The sequence below is a fragment of the Diabrotica virgifera genome, chromosome 6, assembly GCF_917563875.1.
Source record: "Diabrotica virgifera virgifera chromosome 6, PGI_DIABVI_V3a".
Taxonomy (NCBI): Eukaryota; Metazoa; Arthropoda; class Insecta; order Coleoptera; family Chrysomelidae; genus Diabrotica; species Diabrotica virgifera.
In genome coordinates this window covers 34,244,883-34,268,504 of record NC_065448.1, presented here as the reverse complement: position 1 = coordinate 34,268,504, position 23,622 = coordinate 34,244,883, and the positions used below count along the sequence as shown (strand labels likewise).

The 23,622-nt window shown below is 35.7% G+C and overlaps 1 protein-coding gene across 4 annotated transcripts in view; it reads right to left on the bottom strand.

Annotated features, from left to right (window-relative positions):
* LOC114325306 (homeobox protein homothorax) overlaps nt 1-23,622 on the bottom strand; it is a 675,897-nt gene that overhangs the window by 250,714 nt on the left and 401,561 nt on the right. For all 4 annotated transcript variants that reach the window (XM_050653960.1, XM_028273338.2, XM_050653961.1 and 1 more), the window contains one exon: nt 17,727-17,777. In XM_050653960.1, the coding sequence (XP_050509917.1) occupies nt 17,727-17,777 (51 nt within the window). The remainder of the gene's footprint in view (nt 1-17,726; nt 17,778-23,622) is intronic.

Genomic DNA, 23,622 nt, shown 5'->3' with positions numbered 1-23,622 from the left:
AAAGTTTTTGTCCGCAAAACAACTGGAGAAGGAAGCGGCACGTATTATGAACGGGGAAGAGAGTGATCCAGATCCGTTTGAAGATAGTGATAGTGACTGGGAAGAGGACAATTTGGAAACTGAATCCTATGGCTCCGATAGAAGTCATAGTCGTGGCGATAAACAGATAGAACCCCGCAAGTTTACGTCGAAATATTCGACAAGACATCAGTGGCGGCTCGTCAGAGGAGGCAAGGGAGGCTCAGCCTCCCCATAAATTTTTTACACACTCTACGCTGTTTTGTTTATCATGAATCGCCAAAATAACAAGCACTCTCACTATTATACAACGTGTAAATTCCATATTATCACTAATTATCCATACGTACGGAGCATTAGCATTAGAACGCATGATCGCGTCTCAGTTTTATTACATATTATTGTAGGCAGGACCCTGGGTTATCTCGAGATGCATGAACGGAGCACGGAGCCGAGAAGCCCAGCAGTCTCCGTTGCTAATGCTCCGTGCAGCGCAGCAGGCCTTTAAGGAGACCCGGTCTCCTAACAGTGGCATCTACGGTGCCATCACACGCTGCCCGGGGATATACCAAGGGAGGCAGAATAGCTTCTCGGCTCGGTTGCGTGGTTGCGTGCGTCTCAGGACAACGAATTTTAGGGTCCTGACTAAAAATAATGAAAAATCTAAAAGTGCGAATTTTGTTATGAAATTTGGTATGTGGGGTTATAATAATATTTGGAACAACTTGCTCAAAAAACTTTTTCCGATATACATATATCTAACTCAAAGCAAAATATCGGTAATTTATGGTGTTTTTGAATTCGCAGTAGGCCGCGTTTAGAATTAAAAAATTCAGTTGAGTATCTTAAAAAATTTGAAGCTTCATTATGTATGGACTGCAAAACTTCAAATCTGTATTTATTTTGATATGCGAGGTATCTATTTACAAATAGATGGAATTGTTAACAAATAAACGACACAAACTTTGGTATTAAACTTTTACAATTAGACTAACTATTTTTAAAATGATATGATATCATGAAATTATGAATTAGGATGATATTATGAAATGTAAATAAAAAATGGTCAAAAATGGGGCCTTAAATTACATTTTTTGGCGCATTTTTTGCTAGTGCAAATTTGTCTAGATATTTTACAGTTAGGTATAGCCTCCCCTATTGTAAAAATCACGAGCCGCCACTGCAAGACATAGCTGAAATTATCAACATAACTAAAGGAGATGATGCGAATATGACCCAGAAAAATATGAGGAAGACTTGTTTCTACTGTCCAGGCAAAAAAAGGCGCATGACCACCAACTATTGCAAGGAGTGCAAGAAGCCAATTTGCGGAGAACACCGAGGAGATATTTGTACCCTATGTTCCTAAAAATACCCAAATTATGTTTGTTTCATAATTTAATGCTTTTATTTTTATTCTAAGAACCTTAAGTGTTTTCTATACACTGAATAAAAAATTCAAAGTAAAAAATATAGGCTTTTTTCTATGGAGTAGTAAAATTTACGATAGTCCCGTTTTTACGTTTGGCAAAAACGGTCCCGTATTCTAGGGTTAAAATCCTCTTTCTTCCATTCTGCTAACATGTTCCTTCTACTTTTTTTCCTGTTTAGCACCATTAATATCATCTACCCCACATGTATTTCTTATGTTTTTACTTGTTTACATGTCTAGAAGTCTAGAAGAGTCTTTCCAGCTATACGTTACTGTATTTGTAGAAAAAAATATTGCTGGACATTGTTTTTACTGATTTAATTAATCGAATTTTTTAATAGCAGAATATTTATCGATTTTAATAACACTCAACTAAGAAAATCCGTATTACCAGCAACTTGCTATTTACATTTATTAACAAAAAATTCCTAGAACGCTACTCCATTTACTATGCTAAATCGCTCGGTGTATTGTAGCGATGTCGCAACCCATGCAATCGATCTTTGTCTTCCAGTGACGTTTCGACAGGACACTTAATAAACATGTTGAAACGAAATCTTCTGCAACTTTAGAAATTTTAGTTACTTCTTGACTTTTTACAAGCAAAAGAACGGTCGGATGTTGGATTAACATTTTACATTTAGGTCTGGATCCCGCGTATGAAAAAAAAATTGATTAATAGCAAGCTGAAAATTTTTTAATAGCTTAAGGGTGTCCAGTCGGAGAAACTTTGATATATGGGAACACTGGAACAGGGGAAGTTTTACTTGTAGAATGTCAGACTACGAAAACGTCCCATGTATTTTGTCGGACAGAACTTCCAATTAATTTGTTACCCTTTCATTAAACTGTCCTGCAAAAATCAGACTGCTATTTGTCACCAACTGGGCATTTTAATGAGTGGAACAGGTAGAACATGTCAAATGACAGGAAATATGACAGGTGACAAATAGCAGTCTGATTTTTGCATGAGAGTTTAATGAAAGGGTAACAAATCAATTGAAAGTTCTGTCCGACAAAATACATGGGACGTTTTCGTGGTCTGACGTTCCAAATTTTTAACCTGTTCCACAACTAAAACTTTCCCTGTTCCAGTGTTCCCGTACATCAAAGTTTGTCCGACTAGACACCCTTAAGCTATTCACAAATTTTCAGCTTGCTATTAATAAACTTTTTTTAATACGCGGGATCCAGACCTAATTTATTCGTTACTATAAGACCATTTTTATAATAATATAGTTTAAATGTTTGAATTTCGAAATTTTCCTCAATTAAAGGCTAAAAAAGAATATTTTTCAATAGCTGTACAGTCTCTTTGGAAAATTCCTGTTACTGTCCGCCAACACCGTTACAGCGCATGCCGTAAAACTTTTGTTTGGTTTTGCAATTCCATGAAATAAAATTTACATGAATAGATTCGTCTCGAAATTTCAATGTTCTTCTTTACGTGCCATCTCCGCGACGAAGGTTGGCAATCATCATTGCTATGCTCACTTTTGACACTACAGCCCGAAAGAGTTCAGTTGAGCTGCATCCAAACCATTCTCTGAGATTTCTCAGCCAGGACATTTTTCTCCTACCTATGCTGCGCCTTCCTTGAATCTTTCCCAGCATAATTAATTTTAGGAGTTTATATCTGTCACCACGTGTTATACGATACGACCCAAGTATTAGTTTTCTTATTTTGATGGAATCCAGTATCTCCCTGCTGTTCTGTATTCTCCTTAGTACTTCCCAGGCGCGGATCTAGAAATTCATAATAGGGGGGGCGGGGCAGATTACCTCAAGTAACAAATATTTAGCCATACGACTCACACTTACTCTAAGGATAAAATACTATTAGTCTCACTGGTCGTTCTTTACCATAAAGATTAACCTTTCTAGCATCAATGGGTATGTACGCATGGATTATCTAGTAAAATACAAATGTTTATATCTTTATTGTTTCGCAAATTTGAAACGTGACTTTTCATGAGATAAGGTTTATACCCAGTGTAATGTATTTGCATTTTAAAATATTATTTTTGTTATTTTTTGAATTGAGAAAAATATTTCCGTTGTTTATGGTTCCACCGGTACCCAAACAAATGCGCCTGCAGATTATTTTTCAGAAAAGGGTGTTTTATTAGATTTTATGGATCCTTTTAATTCTTTGGAAGCGGTTGTCGTGTATTTTATTGTTGTACTGATGGCTTAAAATTTAGAGTTAACAGAAAAAAATAATAAATAATAAAAAACACTTATAGACTAAAACAATAGGGGGGTCCATGGACCCATTGACCCCTCTGTATCCGCGCCTGGTACTTCCTCATTGGTTATTCTGTCTGTCCAGGAGACTCTCAGCATTCTTCGATACGTCCACATCTCAAATGCTTCCAATCTATTGAGGCATTGTTTATTGAGAGTCCATGTCTCCACACCATACAAAAGAACAGAAAATACATAACATTTTAGTACTCGCTTTCTAAGATTTAGGCTGAGGTCTCTACTACATAATATTTGTTTCGTATTAGTGAATGCACGTCTAGCCTTTTCTATTTTAATTCGGATTTCTTTGGTATAATCGTTTGTATACCTAATGTTTGTCCCTAAATAGTTATAATTCTGAACTCGTTCTATCGTCGTATTATTTACGTGTAGATTGATGTTTCTGATATTTTTCTTTGATATAACCATGAATTTCGTTTTCTTTATGTTTAGTGACAGCGCAAATTAGTGGCGCAAATTTCAATAATTTGCGCCAACTCTGGATTTTAAAAAATAGCTGCGTAAATTGATATAAATAAATCTAAAATCAAATGGGAATGTACGTGTGTCAAAAAAAGAAAAAAGATTTTGTAATTCGGTACTCCATAAATCTTTCTGAGAGATTTAGGCAGAGGCTTATTATTATAGATAATAAAGTAAAATAATTTGATGAAATGGAGCTGAGTAGAATACTTGGCACGGCAAACCAACGAAAGGTTGACGAGAAACATTGTACATTGGAGACCACGCGAGCACAGTAGTAGTAAAGGAAGTTCACAAAAACGATGGCTAGACGACAAAGGGAGAAACTGGAACAAAGTAGCACAAAACAGAGAAGAATAAAAAACTCATGGGGGGCCTTTGTCCCCGAGTGGGTGCAAACAGGCTGAAGAAGAAGAATTTGGTCAGTTGTACTTCCTCGAATCGGCATATCTCATGCTGGGTAGGCTCTTTAACTAATAGTATTATAGATGACAATTTTATGGACGTCAAAAATGCGATTTCGATAAACTTTAATTACAGTTTACGCCGTTATTAATGAAAATTCAGAGTTAGCGCAATGATATGAAATGGTTGTAATTTCGAGATCAATATATTTATGTAAATTTTATTTCATTTCAGTTACATTATAATTTCCATGCGCAAGATGTGTGCGTGTCCTTTTATTTGTTTTTGTTAAGAATTAATTATAAGTCAACTCTAAATTTATTTCCCGTTATTTCTTTTATTTTAAATATCCCGTTTCTTGTTTAACTGATCTTTTAGACATTGTTTCTTCAGTTAATTTGTTAATGGCAAAATTACTTGAGCAAATCAAAAACATCAACTAAAAAAGTCCCATTAGTGTTTTCCCGTCGCTAAATTACTTCGGGTTTTAAAGTTACTTCGGGTATAACTGACGAACTTCTCATTTACCGAAAGAATGTCCAAACAAATTACCGTCATCTCGATAATATTTAAACTTCCAGCGCCATTTTCTTCCTAACGACTTTCCTAAGTGATTAGATATTGCGAGAGAGCATGCACTTGGGCCGCCATCGCCATTGAACCAATTTTAGAGGACATGGTGCGAGAGACGCTGATGCTGCTGGGATGGATATTTTGGCAATAATGGGTTGTTAGACTGTCGCTTCTAATTAGGCTGCAGAGAAAAAGTCAACAGCGGCAGAATGCTATTTTTAGATGAAGAATTTTTGTCATTTTCTCTTTGTATCGTGTTGTACAAAACACAGGATCTCGAACTAAATAAAATCGAATTGCCATCGAAATAAAAACCGTCTGTTGTAATAATTGGTATAAGTATTTAATTAAAAAATTAATTAAAAATCCAGATGGATTACAATAGTTTTTCAGAACAAACGTTTTCGGACTTATCAGTCCATCTTCAGTGACTCTTGGAACACTTGTGCTAATAACCGCAAAACCAAACAGTGGTTGAGTTTGAATTGTTGTTTACATACTCAAAAGCAATAAATTAGCCGACTATAAGTCGATGGAAATATAGTACTATCGGGAAACGCTTCTTTCCTACTCTAAATAGGAAATTACATCTGTATTGGACATCTATAATAATTTTCTTAGTTGTGATGGAAAGATGAGTCACAGAAAAATTGAAGCCTTTTAGCAGAGCTTTGGTAGCTGAATCGGATATGTGATTGTCTGAGAAGTTAACTACAACAGCAGAAGGTTGTTGATTCGAAAGAAACCTGCTAGTTATGGTACGTTGATGACACTTTTGTCATTTGGCCCCATGGTAGAGACACGTTAGATCTCTTCCTCTCCTACCTGAATGGAATACATCTCAGTATTGAATTCACAATGGAAGTTGAATCTGAAGAGTCTTTGCCATTCCTTGATGTTCTAGTTCACAAACACCCCCTCACAGTTTTTCCTATTCCGTATACCGAAAACCCTGCCATACAAACCATTATCTTAATGCACAGTCACATCATCACCCTACCAAATGCAATTCAGTTGTCAACGCTCTTGTTTCGCGTTCTATAAGACTTAGCGACGACAATCACAGATCATCCGAAACCAATTCAATACGGCAAACACTCTTACAAAAAGACTACATAAAACCCAAATCAATAGAAGCATTCAAAAACACCTAAACTCCATTCCATCCAAAAAAGAAACCGTGTCGCCAGACCAACCCAAAATCTTTCTACCTTTAATAAAAGGTGTCACTGACAAGATCAGTAGAACTCTTAACCCTCTAAGCATCAAAACCATCTTCACTACTCACTCCAAGTTGACCAATCTCGTCAGATAAAAGACCAAATCCTTAATGAAGACTATGGTGTCTACGAGATACCTTCTCATTTACCGAAAGAATCAAACAAATTACCGTCATCTCGATAATATTTAAACTTCCAGCGCCATTTTCTTCCTAACGACTTTCCTAAGTGATTAGATATTGCGAGAGAGCATGCACTTGGGCCGCCATCGCCATTGAACCAATTTTAGAGGACATGGTGCGAGAGACGCTGATGCTGCTGGGATGGATATTTTGGCAATAATGGGTTGTTAGACTATCGCTTCTAATTAGGCTGCAGAGAAAAAGTCAACAGCGGCAGAATGCTATTTTTAGATGAAGAATTTTTGTCATTTTCTCCTTGTATCGTGTTGTATAAAACATCTCGAACTAAGCGAATAAATGGCTGAAGTTGGTATAATTGATCAGACGCAGCTTCTAAAAAACTGAAAGTATACTTAATGTAATCAAATTTACAGAGTCGTTTCAAAGATTCTTTAATTATCGTTTTGCCTTTGCCTTTATGCGTTTTAAGAAAACGCATAAAGGCAAAAGAAAAAGATCAGGACGACAATTATCCTTACATGGACGACCAAGGGCTTTATTAAAGGAGTATGAATATGAATATTAGACGAATAATAGATAAATGACAGAATGAGCCAAGAGGCTCAAAATAGAAATAGGTGGAAAATATTTGGTAAAGCAGTGGACAAATATATGCTAATTGATGTCTGAAAACAAAATGTAATTTTAATAAAACGGTAGTAATATGTATAATGTTTGTATAAAATACACATAATGAATACAAACACATAGGGAACTTGCACTAAATTTTTTTTTTGCATAAAATTGTTAATTTATGTTTTAAAATGTTATATTCAAAATATTACGTCCTAACAATGAATAGTGTACGTACAACATCTAATCAAAGTTCCGCGCCTAAAATTTCCGTTTTAAACAACTTCAAAAGCGAGACCTGTGGTCTGACGTCACAGGCCACTCGTATCGTTTGTCCGTTCGGGGTGGGCCATTGCATTTAATGCAGTTTGCCCATAGATAAATAATATAGTTCAAATATCTTGTTTTACTCTGTGGCAAAAATGATTTTTTCTGTGACAGGCAAAATATTAACATTTTATCTTTGTTGACATATGTATCAAAAAGTTCTTTTTTATGAAAGTTCTTTCTTTGTTCGTTTCTTGTGTTGAAGAACAAAGAAGAAACAAGTAACTTAAAAATAAACAAAACTTTTAGTAATAAAAGTAAGAGTAACTAAAAAGTATTGGTGCTACTATAGTATGCGGTCTACAGTCGGATTTCTACTATAACTTGCGGTCTACCGAGGGATGCGGTGTAAGTATAAGCTGCGATGATAAAGATATTAACTTGTAAAATTACAATAATGATTCTTCTTATTTATGCGTATTATTAACTTTGTAAAGAAGGATTTTGTTGCTGCTAATCACCATAATCTTTTCTCAGAAGGCTTTGATCACAATAATGAAAGGCTCCAGTAGGTACTAATAAACATTACAATAAAATATAATCTTTATTATAATGCAAATTACACCGTAATCTTTTCCAGGATATACGAAATCCTTCGATTAGAGGTAGGTAGATCAAACCCACGGGGTAAACCGTATAAGTACTATAATGTAGCGGAAGAGAAATCTTGGCCGATCCCCGTATAACAGTAAACACCTCGAGAATGACGTAATCGGATGTGCTAGGCCTCGCCGGAGAATTCTGGAAGGTACGTCACGTAGGCGGAACAAGCCGATAGCTCGAGATGGGAGTCGATTGTTCCAGAATAACAACTGGGTATAAATACGGGCATATTTTGTGAATAAGTTTAGTGTATAAGATAAATTCGTCTGTAACTTATATAAATAAAGTCGTATATAAATTACGAACCGCTAGTTTTATTGTAATTAGAAGTAATTACACTAATCACGCTACAGTTGGTGTCGGTGTTCGGTTAACTTAGTGCGATATAAATAAGTGAATTACAGAGAGACTTTAAAATACTTTTGGACTTTATTCGTCGGGAATAGTTAAAGTGCGTTGATTGTTCGGTATTCGGAAAGACTGTTAAAAGACATTTTGGAAAGTACGTGTGTGCCGACCAAAGATGTTGCTACAAGAACTTACAGTAAAACAGCTCCGTGAACAGCTCGAGGAACGGGATCTGGACAGCAGTGGGCTCAAGATACTCCTACAAGCACGACTCGAGGATGTCCTCACGAAGAACGGAGAAGACCCAAAGACGTTCCACTTCCAGTCAGCAGAACAAGTAATCTTATCGAAATTAAAAACTGTTTCTGAAACGATCGATGAAACTTGTAGAAAAAGCGACGATAAATTCGAAAATGTTGCTAAAAGATTCGATGAGACTTCTCAAATAATTAAAGAGGTCTGTAGGCAAAACAACGAAAAACTAGAAGAAGTTTGTAAACAGAACAATGAGAAATTTGAAGAAGTTTCTAGAACATTCGATAAGATGCAGAAAAGTGTAGAGACCGTAGAAGAAAAGATCAAACAGCTAGAGAGCAGGATAACCGATACAAAAGTACAACCATCAGTTAATGCAGCAACGTTAGATCCTTTAGTGAAAGATGAACTACCGAGAGACGAAACGTCGCATAATATGAGATTCAAATTACCACCATTTGATGGAAAGTCCTCTTGGTCCATATATCTTAGACAGTTTGAAGCTATTGCGACCGCCAATCATTGGACCGAACAAGAAAAGGCTGTTTCCTTGACTGCTGCTTTACGAGGTGATGCTGCAGATATATTAAGGTCAATTCCCAAGGGTCAAGAAAATTGTTACCAGACCTTGTTCACTCGTCTAGAAAAACGCTATGGAGATGCCCATCTACAACAAGTATACAAAGCACAACTGCGAAGTAGAAGTCAACGAGCAAGTGAGAATCTGCAAGAATTTGAAGCAGATGTGGCTCGTGTGGTGCGGTTGGCTTATCCAGAGGTGCCAGACAGCGTTTTAGAAGAAATTGCAGTAGATACCTTCGTCAATGGGCTGAAAGATAATGAACTACAGAAAGCTTTACGACTAGCAAGACCGAAAGTTTTAGATGAAGCACTTGCTATTGCATTGGAACACGAAACGGCTAGTCAAACTTCACGAGGCCATAGAGTAAGAACCATTGAAGAAAGTGACGAACACAACGATGAACGTCTGGAGGAAATGATACGGAGAGTATTAAGTAATCAGATGCCAAAGAGACGCGAGCCTAGATGTTGGAATTGTGGAGACGTAGGCCACATTCGTCGTAATTGTAAGAAGATCGTACAGCCGTCGGAAAACTAGAGCGGGTCGACACCAAGGGGCAACTGCCGACCTCGAGAACTAGAGCCCCCATAGTAACTGTCAACCTTACGTCCTCCGGTGGAATCCACAACTTATACATCGAAGGTCGTATCAGTAATAGATGTAGATCATTTTTGGTGGATACAGGTGCAACGAGAACTATCGCACGTCCAGATGTAGTACGAGACCATAATAAATTATCACCTGCAACAGTAAAGCTTAGAACAGCGACGGGTGAGCTAATTAATACATATGGCGAGGCTAATATGTCAGTATCCATTGGCCAGACCACAGTTGAACATCAAGTATTAATTGCCGAGATCTCCGACGAGTTCATATTGGGGATGGACGTACTACGAAAAGTGGGGGCAATATTGGATGTTCAAAATGGAGTTCTCAGGATCAACGGTGAAGAGTTGCCCTTTCACGACGACAAAGAAGATGTCATCCGCTTACTAACTACATGCGACGTAACCATACCCGGTAATAGTGAGAAAATTCTGATGACCATGCTTGATGGACACTGCCGAGAGGGAAGTTTAAGGATGGTCGAAGATGTAGAAAATGTCGAGTTCCTAACGGCGAAAACTTTGGTAAAAGTTCGAGATGTCATCCCTGTAAGAGTTATGAATTTAAGGGAAACTGCTATTAAGTTAAGTAGAGGAGCTTTGATCGGACAGTGTGTTCCCGTGGCTTCAATTTGCTCTATGAATACCAATGAGAAATCATCAAAGTCAAAGTATCCAAAAGACCTTGTCGAGATGATCATTGAAAGATGCCAAGATCTTGACTATGAACGAACGGAAAAAGTAAGGTCTATGCTGATAGAGTATCAAGATGTTTTTGCTATTGATAAGAAGGATAAGGGCAAAACAAGCATAGTAACGCATAAAATAAATACCGGAGACGCTCAGCCAATCAGACAACGGCCTAGACGACTTCCATTTGCGAAAAGAGATGAAGCCGAAGAGATTATCAAGGATATGGACAAACAAGGGGTAATTGAACCATCGAACAGTCCATGGACATCACCAGTAGTTCTGGTAAAGAAGAAAGATGGTTCAACGCGTTTTTGTATCGACTACCGCCAGCTCAATGCGGTAACAAAAAAAGATAGTTATCCTTTGCCCAGAATAGACGATACATTGGATACTCTCTCCGGTTCTCGTTGGTTTTCCACACTCGATTTAAAAAGTGGATATTGGCAAGTAGACATGGAGCCAGCCGATCGGGAGAAAACCGCATTTTCGATAGGATCAGGGCTTTGGCAGTTTGCGGCTATGCCGTTTGGTTTATGTAATGCCCCTGCCACATTTGAAAGATTAATGGAGGCAGTTTTAAGAGGTCTAACGTGGAAAACATGCCTGGTTTACTTGGATGATGTAATTGTGGTTGGAAGGTCCTTTGATGAACATGCCAAGAATCTAATAGAAGTCTTTCAACGATTGAGGGCAGCGAACTTGAAGTTAAGTCCGAAGAAATGTCACATGTTTCGACGAGAAGTTAAGTATTTGGGACATATTGTATCGAGTAATGGTGTAACAGCTGATCCTGAAAAGATTGAAGCAATTAAAGATTGGCCAGTACCAAAAGATAAACATGAAATTAGAAGTTTCCTTGGCCTATGTACATATTACCGACGATTTGTCAAAGGATTTGCCAATATCTCCAAGCCCCTAACAAAGTTGACGGAGGAGGGCAAAGAATATACATGGAGTGAAGAGTGCCAAAAAGCTTTCGAACAACTACAAATGGCTCTGATCAGTGCACCGATATTAAGCTACCCGGGACAGGCAGGAAAATTTGTTTTGGATACCGATGCTAGCAACAGTGCTATAGGAGCTGTTCTCTCCCAAATCCAGGACGGACAGGAAAAAGTCATCGCTTATTTCAGCAAAGTCCTGTCGAAACCGGAAAGAAACTATTGCGTTACCAGAAGAGAACTGCTGGGTGTAGTGAAGGCTTGCGAACATTTCCATAAATACTTGTATGGCAGAAAGTTCCTTCTTCGCACCGATCACGCTGCTCTAAAATGGCTCATACAATTCCGTAATCCAGAGGGCCAGATGGCAAGATGGTTAGAACGATTACAAGAATATGATTACGAGATAGAACACAGGGCCGGAAGAGTTCACTCAAATGCTGATGCCCTTTCGAGACGACCATGCAGTGCGAATTGTAATCACTGTGCCAAATTAGAGGAACGATTTTGCCCCGTGAGACGAACCACCGTAATTAATGAGCAATGGCAGCCCCAACAGTTACAAGACGCCCAAGAAGATGATCCATGTATAAAAAGAGTATTGGATTGGATGCGGCAAGGTGAGAGACCTAGTTGGCAGAACATTAGTGCATGTAGTCCAGAAGTCAAGGCCTACTGGAGCCAATGGAATTGCCTGGTACTAAAAGATGATCTTCTGTACAGAACCTTTGAGAACGATGATGGTACAGAATCTAAGCTTCAGTTAATTGTACCTAAAAGTAAAGTGTCAGAAGTATTGCGTCAGTTGCATGACGGTACATCAGGTGGACACTTTGGTATTACGAAGACTCTGCAAAAGGTTCGAGAACGGTTCTATTGGGTGAACTGTAAAGATGATGTAAGAAGATGGTGCCGAAAATGTGAACCGTGTGCATCCGGTAATGGTCCGGTTGGTAAAAAGAGAGCACCCATGAGACAGTACAACGTTGGAAGTCCTATGGAAAGAGTAGCTATCGACATTGCAGGTCCATTTCCAGAAACCGATGCTGGAAATAAATACATCCTGGTAGCCATGGATTATTTTACAAAATGGACTGAGGCCTATGCATTACCAAATCAAGAAGCTGCTACCGTTGCAGAGGTACTTGTTAAAGAATTCTTTAGCCGATTTGGTGTTCCCTTGGAGATCCACTCCGACCAAGGGCGAAACTTTGAGTCAGCTCTTTTCCAAAACGTTTGTAAATTGATTGGTGCCAATAAGACCAGAACAACACCCCTGCATCCTCAATCAGATGGGATGGTCGAGAGGATGAACCGAACGATGGGTAAACACTTGTCCAAAGTTGTATCTGAACATCAGCGAGATTGGGACCAACACATTCATTTATTCCTGATGGCCTACCGCTCGGCCGTAAATGAAACTACAGGTCAAACACCAACCTGCCTGATGTTGGGTCGTGAAGTTCGGTTGCCCTGCGACCTAGAGTTTGGCTGCGGACCTTCCGAGGAACATGTTGCAGGCGAAGACTACGTTGACCGCCTGAAATTACGAATGAACAACATTCATGAACTTGCCCGACAACACATCCAGATAGCCAGTGACAGAATGAAAGATCAATATGATTCTCGATGCAAGAATGAAAGCTTCGAAGTAGGTGATCTTGTCTGGCTTTATAATCCGCAACGTCGTCGAGGCTTATGTCCTAAACTGCAAAGACAATGGGAAGGTCCATATGAAGTTAAGAAGAAAATAAATGACGTAATATATAGAATTAAGAAGTTGCCAAACGGTAAACCAAAAGTTATTCACATAAATCGTCTTGCACCATATGCTGGCTCAAATGAAACAGAAGAAGCACGAGTCCTCCAACAGGAGATGAAAGATGTCGCACAGCCAAGTTTTAATCAATTTATGTCAAATTACGCAGCGAGAAAGAGTGCTAGATTCGGCGTGACCACAGAAGTTCAGCAAGATCTGTTTGGTGTTCCAGAAAACGTCTCTCTGGCCCACTGTGTTGCCCAAGACCTCGAGATGACTAAAGGAATATCGTACGTATTCAATAGAAAGTTCGCCCGCCTGGACGAGTTAAGAAATCAGCAGCCTAAAATTGGAAGAGTACTGCGATTGGAAGATGGTCCTCGATCTTTGCTGTATATGGTGACCAGAAAGTCTTATACGGACACGCCAAGCTACGAGAACATATGGCGTGTTCTAACTAATTTGAAGAAAATCGTGTGTAATTATGACATCAAAAATTTGGCTTTACCAAAAATAGGCCATGCAGTAGAAAATCTGGATTGGAAGATTGTGAGAAGCATGCTTGAAGTGGTCTTCAGAGGAACTGGTGTACAAATCACTGTGTGTTGCATGAACCCGAAGATGTCGTACCCTTCAAAGACAGTAGACTGTTATTTCTTCTTGAAGGGTGTATGCAGAGCTGGAGAGTCGTGTAGATTCCGCCATCCTGGGCCTTCATTTAGAGTTGCTGATCGAGACGCTCAGATCTTAAGAGGGGAGCAGTGTAGCGGAAGAGAAATCTTGGCCGATCCCCGTATAACAGTAAACACCTCGAGAATGACGTAATCGGATGTGCTAGGCCTCGCCGGAGAATTCTGGAAGGTACGTCACGTAGGCGGAACAAGCCGATAGCTCGAGATGGGAGTCGATTGTTCCAGAATAACAACTGGGTATAAATACGGGCATATTTTGTGAATAAGTTTAGTGTATAAGATAAATTCGTCTGTAACTTATATAAATAAAGTCGTATATAAATTACGAACCGCTAGTTTTATTGTAATTAGAAGTAATTACACTAATCACGCTACAATAATATAATGGTACCAAACTATTGTTATAAACGGTTTAAACATGCTTATTAATAACTCTTACTTATTTGCCATTGACACCTCGCATTTCTCCAATAGAATAGCTTTTACTACTTTTTATAAAAGTTGCCACGATGAAGACATCAACGGTAGGTAAGTTAGTCAGATTGACCTTTTGAAAAACCCTCGTCCGTCATATTATACGTTGTAAACTCTTTACAAAGTAGCACTCAACTTTATCAATTTCAGTTTAAAACTAAGCTGATTGGGGAACTACTTATTACAATATATAAGATGAACATAAATAATACCTAGGAATTTTTCATTAAAGACGATTAAAATGTAATATACCCGTGATACCTACCTTAATCGCGTTGTTTCCGCCGGTTCACCGTGGCCTCTGACGTCAGACGAATAGAAGGACGTTCAAGAGCCTCCTAAGATATTTGAATTTTATAGCATTTTCAAAACGTCGTAATTAGCGTACGGGTTAAAAATATTTGTTTTTTTCGCATGCAAGCGTTTTAAGATCATGTTACCTTATGTTTTTTAATATCATTTTAATATTTAAAAATGTTTGCAAGTTCCCTAATAGGATATAAGAAAAGCTTAGAAGTCGTCCATGATGCAGAAACAATTTCATCTCGGTGAAACAGAAACAATCCCATGCAAACAAGTCTTGCCTTGCGAGTGAGGTGTACCGCTCGAGGTGGACAATAACAACGATAGTTACTGCTATTGTCTGTACAATCGATCAAAATTCCTATCACGCCATAATGAACAGCCCATTAGTTGGTCACGACCGCAGAGCGATTTTTTATCGACCATCATCCATCGAATGAAACACTCTTCGGCGTTTAAGAGCTCAAGACAAGCGGAGAGGAGAGAGCCCGACGACGCTGCTATATGCACTATGTAGATGAACAACAAAAATGGTTTCTAGATGCGATATGCATAACATGCTAAAGGTCAACTTGTCGCTGATCTCTTTTCTGAGAGAGTTTCTTTATACAATCTACCTTAAATAAATGTTTATCAGCATGTATTATGTATAAAATTGTAGAAAAATTAAAATAGACACAGAGAAAAAGAAAAATAACCAAAAATTATAACATATATTAAAGCGGTTTTATAGCGTTCTACGCCTTTGCGTTACTAATCGCCATTCCTTTCTATTGTGGCAGTCTTCCTCTCTTAATTTTCTTTCCGACATCGCCTTGGAGATTTCCTACATCGCCCTTTATCCATGTAGTTGCTGGTCTTCCTCGTTATCAGTTTTCTGTGGGGGTCCATTCTAACACTTTTTTGGGGATTCTTCTTTCCTCCATCTCAATCCATCATAAAAAAATATAACTATTTGTTATTTCTCGATGTGTATATTGTAAATAGATGAGTGAATTATATTCACATATTTTTTTTGCATATATTCAAAGTAATATAGACATATTATGGACTTATAGGGGTGAAATGTAAAAATAAGTGGCGCATACAATATTCCAGCTACAAAAGATCTGATATGAATATTACGTGGCGCGAAAATGTATTTTCATTTCGATGCAAAACAAAATTCTAGTTTTATTTTAAAAGATTTTTTCATAATATTTGCTAAATTTGAAGTAAACGCGCCACAAAAGAGATTCAAAATTCAAACTGTATCAAAGTTACTCTTTTGTGGCATAAACCATTTAGGGAATAATCGTTAACTGGATTATACTTGTGTATCTTAATAACTTCTAAACGGCTTAACCGATTTTGTTCGCTAAACATGAGTTTGAAACGTATTGACAAGTAGTATCTTATGCATCCAAGGTCAAGTATGATAACTGAAGCTATTAAAGGAATTTGTGAGCTTGACAAACCGTTTTTCCCATAAGAAATAGATTTGATCATACTTATGAAGCCTATAACTTATAAATTCGAATTTTCCCGGATATAAGGTATACGTATACACCGTTAGATTCGTCTAGAGTCCTACAAACGCTCAGTTATTGGCGCAATTCGTAGGTTGAAATTTTGAGTAATTGTCAAAAAACCAAAATTTAGTTTTTCAGTTTTTCGGCTATACTGAGCCGTGTGTATGTGATCCTTAGACATACACCTTAGACATCATTTGAAAGCTTAACTTAACACTACTGATTTGGTGTATTTACTGTTCTCCTGTCTCTTCTTGAACCGAAGATATACACCGCCAAAAAATATGCCGTTTTTTGTACCTACCATGTCCTATAGCTGGCTTATGGGTAGTCAAAACTCACAAACTACACCGATTCTGAATCGGCCCTCACCCCCTCTTCAAACACAGAAAAAAAATTCAGATCGGTTTAAATTTTCCACACACATACATACATACATATCCACAAACATTTTCCCTTTTTTAAATAAAAATTGACTCATATTTCTGAGCTCGGTAAGTTTTGAACGGTACAACCGATTTTCAAAATTAGACATGCGTTGGAAAGGTAATGATCGCTTATATTAGAAGCCGTAAAGGTCGGAGTTAAATTTTCGAAGTTTTTGGGAGTTTTGGGGACGAGAACGAAAAACAGACCCTAAATAGGAAGGGCCGTAAAATCCACACCCTTGGACCAAAATGGATGGTTGCCATATGAATGGGTAAGTCTTCTCCTGAACTTTAAGATGGGAGTTGGTCCAATTTTCAGTTCAGTCAGATTTAGAAAATCGAAAATTTCGTGTATATATAGTGTCGCGTGTAGGGGGTGTAGGTGTGCGCCACTGGCGAGAACTGTCGTTCTCTGGTAAAATTCGTTTTTAGCAAATATCATGGGGAAAACCGTTTACCTGTTCTTAACGGTTTTGTGTCTCGTATCGGTTTCAAAACTAGGGAATTTTTAGAAAGTGCATTATTCAGGGTCCATTGTTAGATTTGTTTATAGAGAACAAAAATTGGAAATTTCACTATTTGAGAACTGGGTATTTTGTGCAATTTTGAATTACTGAAAAATAACTGGTTGAAAAAAGACTGGTGGAATGAGAATTTTAATTTCTCTTAGACTTGAAGGACGACAATTTGGTTATCTGTTGGTAACCTTTCAAAGAAGAATATCGAATCCTGACAATTGAACTAGTGCTGTTAGTTTTGGACGATGTAAACGTAATTTTGTGGTAGCAATTTATTCTAGGAATGCTGATTGGTAGAACTTTGCAGTATTTGAGTTTTGCAGTATTTGTAAGTACAAATAAGTATTATCCATCAAGAGAATCATGAATTTTTAACAGCCAAAAGAGATAGGAAGTATGTATGTATTGTTAAAACGTTTGACCTAGATTTTGTGTACGCACAACAAAGGAAGGAGTTTTAGGATAACAAAACAGGAACATGTTATAGCTGAAATAATTGAAATTTATAAAAATTTATAAAAACTGTAATAGGACTGAAATGTATTGTATTTACCTTTTCTAATTCCAGGAGGTGAAACCGTAGGACTTGAATCGCTTGTACCATCTGAAAAAAAAAAGATCATATTAATAAAAACATTTCTTATCTATTGTTATCTAACTTAAAAATCAAACACTTTATTTATTAAACAATGAATTTAAGAAACAGCAGGATATTATATTTTATATTATTGGCCAGTTTAAGATAGTAGGTAGTCATTTACACAGCAAAATCTAACCACCAGTCTCCCATGTTAAAATATTTCAAAATATGCTTTATGGTAATAAAATTATAATTCAATTGAAAATCGCAAGTTATTGTTCAAGCTAGTATTACTTGTAACAGCTACTGTAAAAGCTGTTTTGAAACCACCCAATATCTGAAAACTATTAAAGACTTGTTTATGTTTAGCCAAAATATCTTCAATAAATTATAAAACCCAAGAGAAGATAATTTTATTTTCTAATAAAACACTTTAAATTGTATTCATTCATTTTTTTCGTCCCCTTCCACTAATATAAATATGTGTTTTATTTCTAATCATCAGCTATGTTTTAATTAATTTGTACAACAGTGTCATCAAGTAATCATTTTAATTAATATTAACGTAAGTATATACTATCATGATTCTGATATGCTGTAAGTGTTAGAATGCATTAAAGTTAAAAATTTGAAGCACAAACCCAAAGGTTTACTACATAATTAGATGGGTAGTTAACAGTGTAATAATTAACGGTTAAGAGAAAAACGGACAAATAAATGTGCAGTATACCGGACAATCAAACTTTGAGTTTAAAATTGCGGTGGGGGCTTAAAAGTTTTCTAGGAAGCTGTAATAGACTTCTAGGTATGGTATGTTTAACAGTAAATGGTTGAGTTCAATTAGTTACCACTATAAACATCCTGGATTAACCGATAATAGTATAAAAGGCCCGGTTTCAGGTAAAATTGAAATATGTTTTCTGGTAAAATTTCTTTGCTTTATTATGGGAGTACCGTTTAGTAAGTGTTAATTGTCAAAAGACCAACTATGTCTACCTCAGTTGCTTATCGCTCCTGGTGGGTCTTAACAATGGGCCAGGTCAGATAAATTTAATAATATTTACGACCGCACTAATTGAGCTCAACCATTTACTGTTGAACAAACCATAATTGTAAAATAAACAGGCAGTAGTGAGAATTAAAAAACACACATGAAATTTGTAAAAACAAGGGGAGGCATGTTTCGAAGAGATGGTTTTTTTTCAATTTAGGTAGGACAGAAAAAGTCTGGTGAGAAGACAAATGAAGAAGCGGATTGGCTAGGAATTATTTTAAGGATAAGGATCTTAGAATGAATGTCTGAAGACCTAATTTGTCAAAGTTTAGAAGCAGTCAATTTTTGAAAGAATTTCATTTAATTGATAAAAAAAAGAAGTGTGAGTGAAAGTGATTGTTCTACGAGAGTCTTGGATTGGATATAGCTGAGCCGCGATATACTTAACTATGTTTAATTCTATGATCCTGAGTTGGTCTGAAGGAGATAAACGATTGTGGATCGTTCTCATTTATTTTGAACAAATTTTGGAAGAAGAGTTTTTGAGGTTATAATTCTTTAGGCGCGTTGGGAGTAAATTTATATGTGCGCAAATTCATCAAAAGTCTTGGTCCTGCGCGCAGCTCAAACGTTATACGTGCTCTGATTGGGTAATTACAATGACCTGTCGACAATTGTTCAATATGTCAATTATTTTTTTAATACGTCAATGGTTGTGGGTAAACAAATCGTATGTAGTATATTAGTATTTATTGTTGTGAGGACAGACACAAAAAGCAAGTTTATAATTGTAGTGACTTTTTAAACAGTTTTTAAAAGCAAAAGGTACGTAATTTTAAATGTTTCCGTATTGTAATAAAAGATTAGGACCTACATACCTATTTGGAAAATGTAGTAGGTAATGCTTTGATTTACATAATTTGATTACCAATACAATTTCTACCAATCTTCATATCTAATAAATTGCTTTATTAGTCTATATTTTGTTGTATTTTAATAGTTTAATTCCGCAAGAATCAAACTTATTTAATTAAACTAGAGAATAAGCAACTGTCAAAAAAGTTCAAAACGTTTAGTTGCTATATCTTCCCACATCATTCAAATGTCTCGCTAGCTAAGTTCTGCGTGCGGTGAGTTCAAAATCTAACAAGCTTATAGACGCAGACGTTCACTTCCCAATGCAAATTTTAATTTTTTTAATTTTTTTTTATATATATTTTATGATTGTAAGTATATTTACTATATTTTTTTTTTCAGAAAATACGTATTTAGTTAAAATTTTTGTCAACAATTATTGTTCAGAAATCATTTCTTTGTTTCATTTTTTAATGTGTTTGCGTGTGTTTTATTTTTTCTTTTTTTAATTTTTGGTATTTTGAATAACAATTTTTGGAAAGTAGTGAGTATTAAAGTTAGTTAATATTTAAATAAAATATAAATAAACTGTTTAAAGTATATGATTTCGTTGAAATCATATAATAGAAGTATAACTTCTTACGTGCTTACAAAGTACACACACATTCTTTTTTATCAGAGGCCAGAAATTGACTGTTTTCATTTTATATTGAAAAGAATTATTCATACCAAATTACTGGTGTCTTTGATGTAATTAGAACGTCAGTTTTCCGTGTTTGTTGAGGACATATTAATTTATTTATTATGGTAGGGGAGCCCAAGGGGGGATTTTTGCAGTTACTCGAGCGTGTCAGATTATTACATGGGGAAAAACATTGTACCCTGAAAATGTACCTCCACCATATATTTGCTCTTACTGCAGGGGAGTTCGTTAAGGGCGAGGGGCCGAAAAAAAAATCTATTCTTAGAAAAACTCGAAATCGTCAGATTAATATAATAGGCTATTGATTATATTCAAAATAAGATAGCTAAAAGGAACTACAACGTTAACGGGGTTTTATTATTTCATATGGTCAATGGACATCTATATATGAAAAAACCGCGGAGTGCTACCATTTAAAGGTGTGCGTTTTTGAGAAATAGGTGAATTAGTCCCTGGGCACAGGTTACATTAGGGTGAGTTCTATGCACTTTTGGTACAAACATATCTACATAAAAATTATTCCTGGTTAAATTTCCTATCTAAGTATCACGTTTTAAAGTCAATGATACTTTTTTTACAAAAATATATTGAAAAGAAATAGCACAAAGGAACCCAAAAGAAAGAAATTTTGTTTTTTGTCCCATAACTTTTGTCCACGAGGATATAGGTATAGACATTGCTTTACAGAACAAAAACCTACATATTTCTTCTTTAAAATGTTGTTTAGTAGAGGTAATTAGGATTTATAGTTTTCGAAATATGATTTTTCAAAGTTCGTCACTCACAGCAATTTTGGTCAATTTTCCTTGTTATTTCGCAAATATTGTTCTGTAACTTTTTTCTACGTAACTGTAGGTATATGCAATGGTACACGTAATATGAATAGAAATCAATTACCTTTAAAATGGCCTACTGTATAACGTTGTACGATTTTTTTTAAAAGAGATTATGGTTTTTCAAGGTTTTATACTTTTAACGATTTTTTATAATTTAATATAAAAATAAAATAATATTATTATATAATATATTATATATTATATAATATTATAGTATATATAGTATATTTAATATAATATTATATTATATTATGTATATTATATAATACCTGATATAAAAAAATATTATTTTTTACATTTTTTACGAATATTTTTGAAATTTCTCATTATAACTTTTTTTTCTTGTTCATGAATATACTATATATTGCTAAATAAAGAGGGCTTACTTTCTGTTCTTTAAAATGGTGTATCATCTATATTTAAATATGTAATGGAAACCGAGTGATTCTTTGATATTTTTTTACCTGTAATATTTAAAATTATTTCTTTTACAAAAATTACATAAACTTATTATAGTTACATATACTTATTATATTAAAAATTAGTCTTAGAAAACATCACTTTAGTTAAAATTATTTAAACGTTCACATTTAAAAAATTTTCAAAATCAAAGTCCATCTCTTCGTTAGTATTAGCTTCAATATCTTCCTCTGACACTTCAGTTATCTTAGAGTTCCCACAATTACATGTTCCCACAATGGTGCACATGCACCATTTGCAGAATATTGAACAACTAATTCCTATCTTCCTACAACCGCAGTTTTTTGTACATCCTTTGGTACATTTACATGCTATTTTTTCAAGCAAAGCTTGTGGTGCAGGAGCTTTGACAGTAAATATTGGAATTAATCCATATTTTGAAGTTTGCCCCGCCGAGTCAAGTGGATCCAAAGTATTACCTATAAAAAATAAGATTCAATCATAACACACAATCACATAAAAAAGTATAATGAGGATTTTAAAAAATAATCCTAAACTCAAAAATCCTTGCAAGTACCTACTTATTACATTTTGAAAAAGCATATCTTATTCAAAAATAATCCTAGAATTTTTTATAATACACCATTTTAAAGTAAACAGAATAATCTTTCTTTTTTATTATATAATATACACCTAAATGTAGAAAAAAAAAGTTATAATGGGAAATTTAAAAAATAATCGTAAAAAATATAAAAACTCGTTAAAAGTAAAAAGTCTTGAAAAAGATAACCTCATTAAAAGAAGTCGTACAACATTATACAGTAGAACATTTTAAAGGTAATTGATTTCTATTCCTCTTATATGTACCATTGCATATGCCTAAAGTTACGTAGAAAAAAGTTACAGAACAATATTTGCGAAATAACAAGGAAAATAGCCCAAAATTGCCGTGAGTGGCGAACTTTGAAAAATCATATTTCGAAAACTGTAAATCCTAATGACCTCTACCATACATCATTTTAAAGACAAAATATGCAAGTTTTTTTTCTCTGAAGCAATGTCTATACCTATATCCCCGTGGACAAAAGTTATGGGACAAAAAACAAAATTTCTTTCTTTTGGGTTTCTTTGTGCTTTTTCGTTTGAATATATTTTTGTAAAAAAAAGTATCTTTGACTTTAAAAAGTTATATTTAGATAGGAAATTTAACCAGGAACAATTTTTATGTAGACGTGTTTGTACCAAAAGTGCATAGAACTCACCTAATGTAACCTGTGCCCAGGGACTAATTCACCCATTTCTCAAAAACGCACCCCTTTAAATGGTAGCACTCCGCGGTTTTTTCATATATAGAGATTCATTGCCCATATGAAATAATAAAACCCCGTTAACGTTGTAGTTCCTTTCTATAGTACATAATCAATAGCCTATAAGGTAAGTTAAGTACATGCAAAAAAGTGTATATTTCAAAAACCTGACGATTTGAGCGGCGCATAAGGAAATGGCCGAGTCCCAAAGTTTCACAAGAAAAAAGCGAATATTTCGTGAAATGAATGACAGATCGAAAAACTAAAAAATACGTACTCATATTTTTTAAAAATCTATCGAATGATACCAAACACGACCTCCCCAAGGAGAAGGGTGGGGGTAAATTTAATATTTTAAACACGAATCCCGCGATATTTCGCGAAATGAACATCAGAACGAAAAACTGAAAAATACACTTATTCAATATTTTTGAAAAATATAACCAAACAGGACCCCCCACGGAGGTGGGGTGGGAGTTACTTTAAAATCTTAAATGGGAGCCTCCATTTTTTATTGCAGATTTGCAGATTTATAAAAAATAAAAATGGAAATTCCCCAGTAAAATGGAAATCTTTACTTAACTTTTTTTGGTTTTAGGACATACTCTTCACAACCCAATAGGTCCCCAAAGCGCTCGAGTGACTGCACATTTAGCATACTTTGCTCTCCACCATTATTATTTTAAGGATAGTCAATAATATTGTTAATAAATAGTCTCTGAACTAATCAGATAACTGTAGGAACATTCCTTTG